The 12,654-nt window shown below is 34.1% G+C and overlaps 2 protein-coding genes and 1 pseudogene across 2 annotated transcripts; all 3 read right to left on the bottom strand.

Moving 5' to 3' along the window:
• Positions 1-443: 443 nt before the first annotated feature.
• LOC110809596 (F-box/kelch-repeat protein SKIP20-like) lies at positions 444-1,709 on the bottom strand. The gene has a single exon (XM_022035477.2). It carries the CDS (start codon positions 1,649-1,651, stop codon positions 611-613), a length of 1,041 nt encoding a protein of 346 aa, XP_021891169.2. The 5' UTR covers positions 1,652-1,709; the 3' UTR covers positions 444-610.
• Positions 1,710-3,063: 1,354 nt separating this feature from the next.
• LOC110809594 (putative polyamine transporter At3g13620 pseudogene) lies at positions 3,064-5,017 on the bottom strand (annotated as a pseudogene).
• A 562-nt stretch (positions 5,018-5,579) lies between these two features.
• On the bottom strand, positions 5,580-7,632 carry LOC110809595 (putative polyamine transporter At3g13620). Its single transcript, XM_022035476.2, has one exon. The coding sequence runs from the start codon at positions 7,277-7,279 to the stop codon at positions 5,858-5,860; it is 1,422 nt and encodes a 473-aa protein (XP_021891168.2). The 5' UTR covers positions 7,280-7,632; the 3' UTR covers positions 5,580-5,857.
• Positions 7,633-12,654: the final 5,022 nt, after the last annotated feature.

Here is a 12,654-nt window from a genome sequence, read left to right as displayed (position 1 = left end):
AGAATTCTTTAACTTCATTTTTTTTTTGTTGAGATGTTCTTGGTTTCGTTGTGACATTGCTTGATCTTGAACAAGTTTCATTGCTTCAAAACTTTTTAAAGACAATCATGGTCATGATCTTCCTGTTCTTGATTTATTGAAGACTTTAGATTTTTCGGGAACAAAAAACTAAATCGAGTTTGTAATTCGTTATAGTTATTTCACTAAGAGAATTTGATTATCACTAGATTTATTTAGTTCAATTTAGTTATTAAAGTTCATAATGTGTTAATAAACTAAATCCATTGAAATAAAAATTATAGACCGAAAAGATCGAATTAAAATATTATAAGTTCGATTACTGATTATTGTTAATACACCCACAATTCAAATTTTAATAAAACTATATAAGCAAATAATATATGTATAGGGTAATAAAATTTAAGTTTTTAATAAAGTTTAAATTCATGAACTTTAAGACTGGATGCTATAAAATGCTTAGTGTAAAAATAATTTATATACATTGACTATAGAAAGTTGCTTATATACCTCTTAATATATTTTCTGATTTAAAAAAAAAAAAAAAGATTTACACAAAATGGTTTTGTCGTTTATGCCTCGTTATCATTTGTTAAATTTCCACACAGCAACCCGATTGAACGAAACCCGAGAACCCATCACCCGTATCAATCCTTTCAATTTTACCATTTTGCCCTTCTACCATCTCCGCCGTGTAAAACCCCTGCGCAGCTCCCTCGTATTCGGATCCCGTAACCAGTACCCGATTCCCCATCATCACCCCGCATACCCCGACCCGAACCACCGGGTCCAACTCCCCCAAGTTCACTAGTCCCCCGTCTTTCCCCACCCCGACACATGATTTCGGGCACCGACCCGCCTCCCAAACTCCCTCCACCCTCCTCCACTCGCCCGACCCGATTCCGTAAACCTCCGCGCTCCCCTCGAACGCTCCCTGCGTTTCTGTCCCGTACCCGCTCACCACCCAAAACTCGTCTCCTATCACCAACCCCTCGCACTCGTCTCGCTCTTGACTCAGCGGCGGCAACTCACTCCACTCGTTTCGATTCACGTCATAAACCCACCCGGATGAAATCGCGTTCTTGTTCTCGTCGTGTCCGCCTGCAACTAAAACCCGACCCGAGCACGCTCCGATTGCGAAGAACGACCGCTTTCCCGCCATTTCCTTCCCTTGCTTCCATCGCCGAATAGTGAAATCGTAAACGAAAACGTCCTTAACCGGTTCATAACTCACCGGGTCCCATCCCCCCGTGAGTACAAGCTTCCCTTCAGAGCTCGCCACTTGACAGAACAAAGGCAACCCGTTTGGGTATTTCGGTATGGGAGGGAGTCGCTCGCAGGTTCGACTCACCGGGTCGAAGACGGTGATGCCGTAACTCGGTGACCCACTCTGTTTCATCCCCCCACATGAGACGACGACGACTCCAGTAGACTGAACCAAACAAGCAAGCTTACGCGTATACCCATGCTTCTTTCTATGGTAGTAAAACTCTTTGCTCTTGAGCAATAATCGCCACCGACGACACACCTGGGAGGCGACTCCGTGAGCTGAGTAAGGCAAACGAGTTAAGCACTCGAGACCCAGTTCTTCGGGCAAACCGGGGATTAACTCGGGAAATTCGGATCCTTCCATTTTTGGAAAGCACACTTGTCTCAGAAGGTTTCTTCCGGTGCGTTTCTTCCCGGGTCCCGAGAAGCCTCTTTTTATAAGCGTCCGTTAGATAACGGAACGTTTTCAGCGTCTTATAAATGGATGCCACGTGTTAAGTGACGTGGGTGACGTTGTGTAAAATATCTCGACGGTCTAGAAGGATTTGATAAGTGGCCGTGTTTTTCACTAGCGATGAGGATAAGGACAAACAATGGATTAGGCACGTGTCAAATCACTGACACGTGCCGTAATCAAGTAATTATTTTTTGAAAAATGAAAATTGAGTATTTTTCTTTCACTTAATTTATAAATAATTAAAAATAAGAGGATAAATTTAATGTATGTATACATAATGACTTAAAGATGGGAAATCATATATATATATATATGTATGTATATATATTTTTGTAACATCATTCGGCAAATGATCATTGCATGGCCGGTTTGCCTACACCTTTTTTTTTTTCTACTTTATTATTTATATGTGTGTGTGTGTGTACATACATATGCGCATATACACACACATATATATTGTATCTCGACGGCAAACTACTACTAATTCAATAATCTTCTAAAAGTTTAAATTTATACACACACACATGTATATATATATATGAGCATATATACACACATATATAAATTGAATGATTAGCTCATCAATTATGTCATACATTTTGTCTATCTCATATCAATATTACAATTTCAATATGGCCACCCTTCTACGTCATGCAATATATATATATATATATATATATATATATTTCTTTAAATATTTCTTATTGCTTAAAATATAATATATATACCTACACATACTACAAATTAATATATGTACAACATTTTTTTATTACTTTTAAATGAAAAATTATAATTTAGGCTCTATATCTACTTACACATATCATGCATGTTATACATGGATAATAACTCTTAACATATATGTATCTTAAATTAGGCTGTATGTATAAATTATCCATACACAAACATATATTTTTTGGGGATCAAAAGGGAAGGCGGCCCATATTGCTTCTTGGCTCCAGCACTCTATGTATATATATATATATATATGTATATATATATGTATATGTATATGTATATGTGGTTTGTCACCATAATATGAATTTGTATCAATTGATATAGATAGTTATAGCTTCTCCTTATGACCCTTTTCTCCAAGCTAAGGAATAAGTATGGTTCTTTCCCTAATCATGTTAAGATATCTCATCTTTGATTTCTTATTTAATAATTCCTGCTTACGAGTTTAAATCAAATTGTATTTATATATATTCTCGTTTAGAACTTATTTATATTATATTATAATTAATATATATATATAGTATTTTCGTCGACCTCTGTATAATTGAATGATTGATACTTCTATTTTCTTGCTGCACAGATCATAAACCAGAACTGGAACTTAAATAACAGTTGATGAAGTGAAAGCAGATTGCTTCAAATAGGATATACATATGAACATATATATATATATATATATGTACATATTGTTAACTAGGATACTTGGGGTTGAAGCTTAATTGGAAGGCATACAATTAAGAAATGGCTGAGCTTCTCTATTACATCTCAAACAGGTCAGCTGTACATGAACCAAGAGTTAAAATACACATATACTTTTCTTTATTATATTGTACAGAAAAAGTAGGTGGTGTATCTGCAAACAGGGTTTCTAGTGTAAATCACCACCATCCCCATCATCATCTTCATTGTCCAAATTTTCCATTGCAGTAATCTTGAACTGAATCCACTTCTTGTATTTACAGAGCTCTGTAATGAAGTACCAAGCAATGCCAAAAGAAGTAAGGAGAAGGCTAACAACAAGAACAGTTTTAGTACCAATAACCATTACATACACCAGAAACCCGGATGGGATTACACACAAAATCACCAAACCAGGTAGCTCTAATGGAACCCTAAATGGCCTTTCCAAATTTGGGAACTTCCTCCTCAACCAGAGAAATGAAGCAAATTCTAACAGCATCCCTAAACTATACAAGAAATTTGCTGAAGAAATCAAGTCTGAGAATTCCAGATAAGAAGCTCCGAGTGCTATTAGTGAAGTTACAAGAATCCCAACCCAAGGAGTGTTAAACCATTTTGATCTTACTCCAAAACAATCAGGCAAAAACCCTAAATCAGCCATGCCCAGAAACTGATATGCACAGCTACTTAACTGTGCTTCATAAAGTCCTATAATTGAAAAGAAAGCACCGATTTCAACACAGATTTTGAGCCATTTTCCACCAATTAATTCGGCTATATTTGCAAAATACCCATCAACCCAATCTTCTTGGTTTAAAGTCACAGCTCCTGTGCCAGCCAAAAGGGGCAAAAGATAAGCCAAACAAGTGATTAACCCAGCAAAGAAAAGTGCTTTAGGGTATGTCCTCTGAGGCTGCTCAACTTCACCAGCTAAAGTACTGGCATTGTCCCAGAAATTCAGATTCCAGAAAAGGGTATTGAAGAACAATCTCCAATCTTTCTTTACCCCGCTCTGCCCTAAACTAACCCACCTACCCGGATCAATATTTGGGATTGAAATCAACGTCAACAACACAAATGGAAGAAGAGAAATAAACCCTAAAGTCACTGCAGTGTAACCAACAATGGCTAAACCAGAGTAATTCAAGAAAGACAACACACAGGTTACAGCTAAAACTGAAGAGTACCTACAGAAACCGGAGGAGAAAATGGGTATGGCCAATTTTAAATAATCTACACAGAGGATTGGGTAAGAAGCCAAGTTGATGGCACCCGAGATGAACTTCCACCAACCCATTAGGGATCCGAAGAAGGGTCCGAATGCCTTGTCGGCCCATATCACGTACCCGCCATTGCCAGGAAATGCAGTGGCGAGCTCTGCTGTGACAAGAGCTTCAGGAATGCTCCAGATGAACGGGAAGACAAGGAATCCGAGAATGGCGAGCAAGGGACCCGCCGCGCCGACGGCTGGTTCCGCGCCGTATGCGCCGCCGGAAACCTCGAAGTAGATGAGGAAGACGAGGGGGAGGATGGATAGCTTCTTGTTAGCGTGTTTGGGAGGAGCTGGAAGCTGCTGTTCATGGTCGAGAAGGGATTGTGAGGAATCTCCTTCTCCCATGGCGGGTCAGAATCTTTGGAATGCTTCGAGAATCAAGACGTTGCAGGCGGGTTTTCGGATTGATTTTCAGAGAATCTCGGAGAGATCAGAAAGTTTCTTGCTTGCGGGAGAAAATTCTACAAGTTGGCACGTTAGTTGAGTTATTGTGATCATATTTTTTATTCATTATAATGTTTTCGTATATTTTTTAAAACACACACACACACACACACATATATATATATTTTAAAATATTAATTTATAATTTGTAAAATTTTAAAGGTTATATATGTATATATATATATAGATATATGTGATGGGAGTTGGAAAAATTTATTCAAAGAAATTAGATAATGAAATTGACAGATGAAACAATAGAAAAATCATCTCATGCAAAGCATGGTAGCCCATTCTATGATTACATCTATCCCCACAATCAATAAAGTTCAATACTTTATTATAATATAAAAATGAAAATATCTACATACAATAATATATCTCTATATATATATATATATAATATAATATTTTACATGTGGGTCTGTCACAAATTAAAAATAATCCTTTCCTTACTTGAAGGAATTTAAATTACATAAAGCAGGTTTATAGAGAATCAAGATCTCCATATCATCTGTCAAACTCTCAACAAGATATATATATATATATATATATATATATATATTTATCTACATGTATATATAATGTGGGCAATGGAAACAGCTTGAATGCTGGTATTCAACAGATCTACCAACCCAGCAGACCCTACTGCTTTTTGACTGGTGCATAAAACAGCAAAGCAATGGAGAGAAACTAACAAGGAGATAAAAAAAGAAAGGATTATTATATTATTATAATATATATATACAAATACACATTCATAATTCTTATATATATATATATATATATAGGGACCCAGAAAAGAAAATATCAGTATTTCTGAAGAGAAATCTCCCTTTTGTTTAAACTGATAAGCCTGGTTAAACCTGATACAAGCAACTGATTTTCTGCATAGTCATACACAATTTGATGGCAGATGTAGCATAATTGTCCTGCAAATAACTTTAGGTTATGAATGAATTCATCCACAGGAATCAACCAAATCAATCTTTTGAACCCCATTCTTCATTAATCTCACCATTGCTGAACTTAAAAATCTTCTTTGACTTGCAGAATTTCATCAAGAAATACCATCCAATTGCACCCACAGTCATTAATCCACTCATCAGATAAACAGTTTTTGTTCCAAAAACCATTATGACTGTCAAAAACACAGATGGAATCAGACACATAACCAGCAATCCCGGCACATTTAATGGCACTTTGAAAGGTCTTTTCAGTCCTGGTAACTTTCTTCTCAGCCAAATAAACGAAGCAAATTCCAACAACATACCCAAACTATACAAGAAATTTGCAGATGAAATGATGTCTGTAAAGTCCAAATGTGAGACAGCAAGGGTAATCAGTGTTGAAATCAATATCCCTAACCAAGGAGTATTGAACCATCTGGATCTAACACCAAAAACCTTTGGCAAAAGCCCTAAAGTTGCCATGCCCTCAACCTGATAGGCACAGCTGCTTAACTGAGCTTCATATAACCCGATTCCAGACAACACAGCACCAACTTCAACCCAAATTTTCAGCCATTTCCCACCTAGCATATCTGCAGCAATGGCATGGAAACCTGACTCCCATTCAGTCTGATCGACAGAAACAGCACCAATCACAGCAAAGAGAGGAATCAAGTAAGCCAGACAAGTGAAAATCACAGCAGTAAGTAGAGCCAAAGGGAAGGTTCTCTGAGGCTTATCTACTTCACCAGCAACAGTACTAACACTGTCCCAGAAATTCAGATTCCAGAAAAGGGTATTGAAATACAGTGTCCAATCTTTCTTTACCCCTTTCTGGGGCAACCCAATCCATCTGTTGGGACGGATTTTAGGGATAGCAATGAAGGACATTATAATGAATGGTGCAAGAGAGACGAGGCCTAGAAAAACAGAAGTATACCCAACAATGGTTAATCCTGTATAGTTGAGAAAAGAGAGAAGCAATGTTGATATCAATACTGAAATTTGTCTAGGCCAGCCTGATTCCAACGCAGGAATCATCCTCTTCAAATAGTCAATACAGAGGATTGGGAAAGAAGCAATATTGACGACTCCACTGAGGAATTTCCATGAACCCATCATGGATCCAGCAAAAGGGCCAAAAGCACGTTCAGCCCAGATCACAAAACCGCCATTTCCAGGGAAAGCAGTGGAGAGCTCGGCGGTTATCAGCGCTTCTGGGACGCTCCAGATGAAAGGGAAGATGAGGAAGCCGAGGAGAGCTAGAAGCGGACCCGCCGCCTGGACAGCCGGCTCCTCACCAAATGGACCACCTGCAACTTCAAAATATATGAGGAAAATCAGAGGGATCAGAGTCAGTTTCTTTTTTGTGATAACAGCTGGTGGTGTGGTGGCCGTCGTGGTCGTTATAGGCAGTTCTTGAATCGTACTTGGCGATTCTTGTGGAGCTTTCATGGTGATGAGTGAAATCTCTGAATGGAAACCTCTGGTTTCTAACTCTGCTTGCTTCTCCTTCTTCTTCTTTGAGCAATTCAAGCACAACCCAGATGCCGGATTGGACAGAAACAGTGATGAAGATTCGAGGAATGGGTCATCAGTCAAGAATGGTGGATTGAACTGTGAAGATAATAACGTAATTTCCAAGAACAGAAAAGAAAGAGACAGTAAGAAAAGTTTTTTTTTGGAGTGAGTGAGGATCAAAAAGTTACAAATACAAGAATCTTTTCTTCGGATTCCTAGAGAATCTGTAAATTATATTTTTCTTTGTCCTGGAGAGAAAATTCAAAGTGGGAAAAAGATCATTTTATAAAAGATATTTTTTTCACTTCGATTAGGCGGATTTGGAAAGACTCAAGAGACGAATAAGGACATTGAATTTATTCCTTATCATCAACGTGCTTTTTCTTATTGAAAAATAATATTTTTATTATTTAAAAAAAAAAATTATGAACTTATATTTATTTAATTCGAAAGATTACGAAGTTTAAATGCGATTTAAATCATTTATCTGCCTTAATTTTGAAACTTTAATACTTGAAGTTTTAAAAAATTAAAATAATTAAGGTTATTTTTACAATAAATTTCAAAAATTTTAATTTATTTTTAAAAATAATATATTATAATCAGATATCTACGAATTAAATTATATATTAAAAATAAAAAATAAAACTCGTATTTTTTTAACAATCGTTTTTATATTTTAATAACTAAGTAGTGCATATACATAAAATATATAACTCGAATTCATTATTCCTCACTATCTATTATGAAACATTAATATTATATATTATCTCATATGCTTTTCCACTCTTACTATCTATTATGTCAAAGACTTTGATTAACTTTCTTCTCACTTTATAATATATATATATATATTGATGTTCAAAAGTAGTCATTCATTTATTACCTAAAGAAGCAACAAAAGTTATCATTAACAAAATATATATATATATATATATATAATGTTCTTTTTACATAATTTTCACATGTTGTATTAATTTTACCAAATTTCCAAATCCATGACACCCCTACTTTTCAAATTTATATTTTTGGAAAGTAAATAAAAGTAGCATTGATTACATTAAGAAATTATTTTACCTCTTGTTATTTCATTTAATAGTTGTTACGTTCTTTTTTTAAAAGAATATATATAGTTCAATTCATAACGCATGCAAAATTTTTAAATAAAAAAGTAATGAAACTGAACGTAATGATAGCACATGAACAACACAACTATACTATAATAACTATAACAAGTCACTAAATATAGTAGTAACTTAATAATAATATTTGTGAATCTAATTATTAAATAATAAACTGAAAAGTTGTCTCAAAAATAAAAAGTTGTCTAATAGTAATGTAACACCCGAATCTAAGAATTAGGTTCGAAATTTTGAATTTTAACGTCTTTCCTAATAATAAAAATAAAAGAGTTTTTAATTTTTAATTACATTTACTATTTTTTTTTAGAAATATGTATTTTGAACGTTTTTTAAACAAATTTCAGAAGTTATGATCAAACTGTAAATAAAGGGAGGGTACGTTTGAAATAAATCTGGAAAAATAGAGCCACTTCGTAAATTAAAATAACTGAGCCACGTAGGAGAACCGCGTCAACAACACGGCGAATCAGGAAGCATTGCGTGGCAGACACGTTGGCACGAACTCCACGCGAGCAATCCGCGTGCCAGGACGATCGAACAATCCACGTTCACTCACGCACGCACGAACAGCCTAGATCTATTCCCCAAATAGGCCCTGATCGAACAACTCATGTCACCGCATGTAGAGTCACCACATGCAAACCCGGATGAACGACCCAGATTGGCTTTCTAAATAGGTTCAATTAAACGTGCCATCCGCACGTCACGTTTTCAAGCATGGACGATTGGGATCAATCGAAGAGATGTGTTTAAACCTTTCTTTCGTTGAAATCCTAACCCTAGCCAACACCCACAAACTGAAGAAGAAGAAGAGAAGTGGTCGGAAGGAGACCCAGCCACCGGAGGAATGCCGACGCCACTGTGTCGGAACGCCGAAAATGCTCTGGTAAGCCAAAAATTCTTCTCATTTTCTCTATTTCTCCACCCTTAGCCATATAACTTGTTTTTGTTACAGGGGAACTGAGAACCACTGCAAACTATGAGGTCGAGCCATCGCACTAGAGGATTGAAATCGCCGGTAAGCTTATGTTTTTCTCTTGTTTTTGCCAATAAATACCTTTTAACCATGATTTAAATAGATTTTTAGCGAGAACCAACCAAAACCAGTTTGACCGAGAGGAGGAGCAGCCAGAGAAGGAGGACCAGACAGCAGAGCACGACGATGTCGTCGCGCCGGAACCCCAATCTGATCCCTCAGTGAAATTTTTATCATTTTTTTGTCATTTCTCGCATATTTTCACACTATTTTTTTGTAGTTTCGATCTTAGCAGAAAAACTAAAGAAATTCAAGAACCGAGAACTGTCAGAAGCCGTAGTGGAAAAGGTGGTGTTCTTAACACCGACCTAGTGTAAGAATTTCTCACCCATTTTTCATGTTATGGTTAAATTGAAACTAAACTGATAATAAATAAAAATTTCAGTTAATTGGTGGTCCTTTAATTAATTAAGTACAGGTTGTCAATGGAGTAAGTAACTGGTTTGTCTATATCTGTTTTGAGTTTTAATTACAGTAATTATTTTTTCAGTTGTTTATTATGGTTATCTATTCATTGTTCTGTTTACTTTAACTTATTCGCTTTAAATCTATAGCTAATATAATAAAGTTTCTTAAATCTATGTTTTCTGGTCATTTTATTGTGTGTATAATATGTTTCTATCGGTATAATACATGTTTATTTCACTTATGTACTCAAATATATGAATTTCGTACTCATGAATTGTTTGGAATATAGATATACGTGTCTTTTAAGGTTAAATAATAAATAAAAGAAAAGATATGTGTGAATTAATGATGTTGAATAAAAGGGACCTATCGGGTGTCCTAGAAAAGAGTGTATGGACTTGGTGCATATGGTGAATCTTACCGTGAACGTTACCATAAGTCGTATGGGGCTGAGAAGTCTCATATCGAAAGAGATTGAGAATTGTTTAAATTACGCTCATACCAGACAAGATATTGAGGCGGTTGTGTATTTTGGTGTCCATTATTGGACGGAGTATGGGAAAAACTATTTTATTCTAGAGAGAGTGTTTATGTCAACGTATAGTGGGGATCCCTATGGACCCCCAGTGACAACGAAAGGAAAAGCAAAATGATAGGGATAAATATTATAAGGAATATAATTTTGAAAAATAGTGTAAGGTTAATTGTTATCTGTCTTTTAGAATACGTATTGTAGGTTGTTATTCTTATCCTTACCTTAATAAATGATATTTAAAAATTTACAGGTGAGTTGAGAAAATATTAATGTTTTCAGTAAAATGAGTGATGAATGTATTATCATTCGAGTTTTATTAAGAATGTGCTCTATTGGTTGTTTTATATTTTCTACGACCCTTTGATTTTCTGTATTACTGGTCAGGTGTTGATATTCTTATTGAACTAGTGTAACTCACCCTTTTATTATTAACAATTTCATATCAGGACGATCAAGATCCAGATCCTGAACAGCAAGAAATTAATTAAGAGATTGTCTCTTCCGCGTCAGTTTCGTATAGAGTTAATTATATTTGTTTTCTCTTATGTTTTTTCTATTAAAGTTTCAAAGGCATTCTCATAACTCTATTAGGCATTTTAAGTAAACTGTGCAAGAAATGTAATCCTAAAATCTATTTGTTTCCACTAACTTATAAATTTCAGTATTATTTATTTTACTATTTCTGAATTACACGCTCGGAATCCCCAGTAGGAGATTTGGGCTTTTACAAGTAATATAAACTATGATGATACATAATTAACAAAATATTAATGGTAAACAATCTTAAAGTTCCCTTATATTATTCCATCTTACAATTCCCGAGCAATTGCTAAGTCCTTATCAAGGATTGTGGTTCGAAGTTCTGCTACTTCAACTGAGGCTATAGTAAGAATTTGTTGCATTCAAACGGTCATGATTCTTTCATCTTCATGTCTATGCTATGGTTGCGTCTGTTTAACCATAATTATCAATTGAAGCATCACAGTTAATTTTCATCATACTTGGTGGAGGTGGATCCCGTATCGGCACTAAAGTTAGATTCATTTAATGGTATGAATTCAAATCTCGAACTAAGTATTCCAACTCATATAAAGAAAAAAAATAACTTTCTTTTTTCATTTCACCTATAAAGTTTGTATTTTTTTTATTGGGTTCGCATAATTAATTCTTAATTATTAATTTAATTCAATTAATTAATTATCAATAACAAGAAAGTCACAATATTAGAAAAATATAATTAACTAATAATTTGAAAAGACAAAGTAGATGACCCACTACAAGAACAATGTCTTCCAACAACAAAATTTGTGGGGACTAACAAAAAATTAATTGTGAATCAATAGTTACTCGACTTTTAGATTACATATAAAATTTAAGTTTCAACTCTTATTTAATATATAGTTTATATATATTATATTATACTAAAAAGATAAATAAAAATTAATCATAATAATAAACATATATAAACTCATGACCTTTTTTAAAAAACTAATAATTTATTTTAAATAAAATTAAATTGGATGTGAATTATTTTAACCAAAAAATTCATCTTTCAAAAAAATTGAGACTTATAAAACCATTTTTTTTTAATTTTAAGTTCAATTATAAACATAATCTTTCTTCATTTTATTATAAAGTACGTTTTGTTGAATTATACATTTTATTATATGTTATTACAATATTTTCAAAAATTTTATGGTTAGTTGGTCTAATAATAATTAAATAATTTTTTTATTAATATAGTAATATTATAATTGATATTACAATATTTTTGTTTATAAATTTAAAAATTATTAAAAATATACAATTTATTATTTATTAGTATATTATAAATTATGGTAATCGATGCATAAAATTTATTATTTTATTAGTATATTATAGATTAATTATAAACCTATAATGCTTGATTTATGAGTTTAATACTCGATTATTTTCTTAAAAAATAAATAAATTTTTTTATAATAAGATAAAAATGAAGTGATATTTTTTATAACTCCATTTAAATTTAAATTGAAGAAAATACTTTTTTTTTTATATTAACCACTTTAAAAATATAAAGAAAAAATCTAACTCCCTCTCTCTCTCTCTCTGAAAACTGCATTTCAAGGTAGTGGAAATGGAGTCGGTTTCCCTGACCCATGCAGTATTCGCTGCAAATAGGAGAAACCCAGTAAACCCAGTTCATCTA

Source organism: Carica papaya, chromosome 6 (assembly GCF_054855325.1).
Source record: "Carica papaya isolate Zhongbai chromosome 6, ASM5485532v1, whole genome shotgun sequence".
Lineage (NCBI taxonomy): Eukaryota > Viridiplantae > Streptophyta > Magnoliopsida > Brassicales > Caricaceae > Carica > Carica papaya.
The sequence above is the reverse complement of the archived record's forward strand: the minus strand, read 5'-3'. Positions and strand labels throughout refer to the sequence as shown.

Excerpts from the sequence above, each read along its gene's own strand:
- LOC110809596 (XM_022035477.2), bottom strand. The coding sequence starts at position 1,651 with ATGGAAGGATCCGAATTTCCCGAGTTAATCCCCGGTTTGCCCGAAGAA.
- LOC110809595 (XM_022035476.2), bottom strand. The coding sequence starts at position 7,279 with ATGAAAGCTCCACAAGAATCGCCAAGTACGATTCAAGAACTGCCTATA.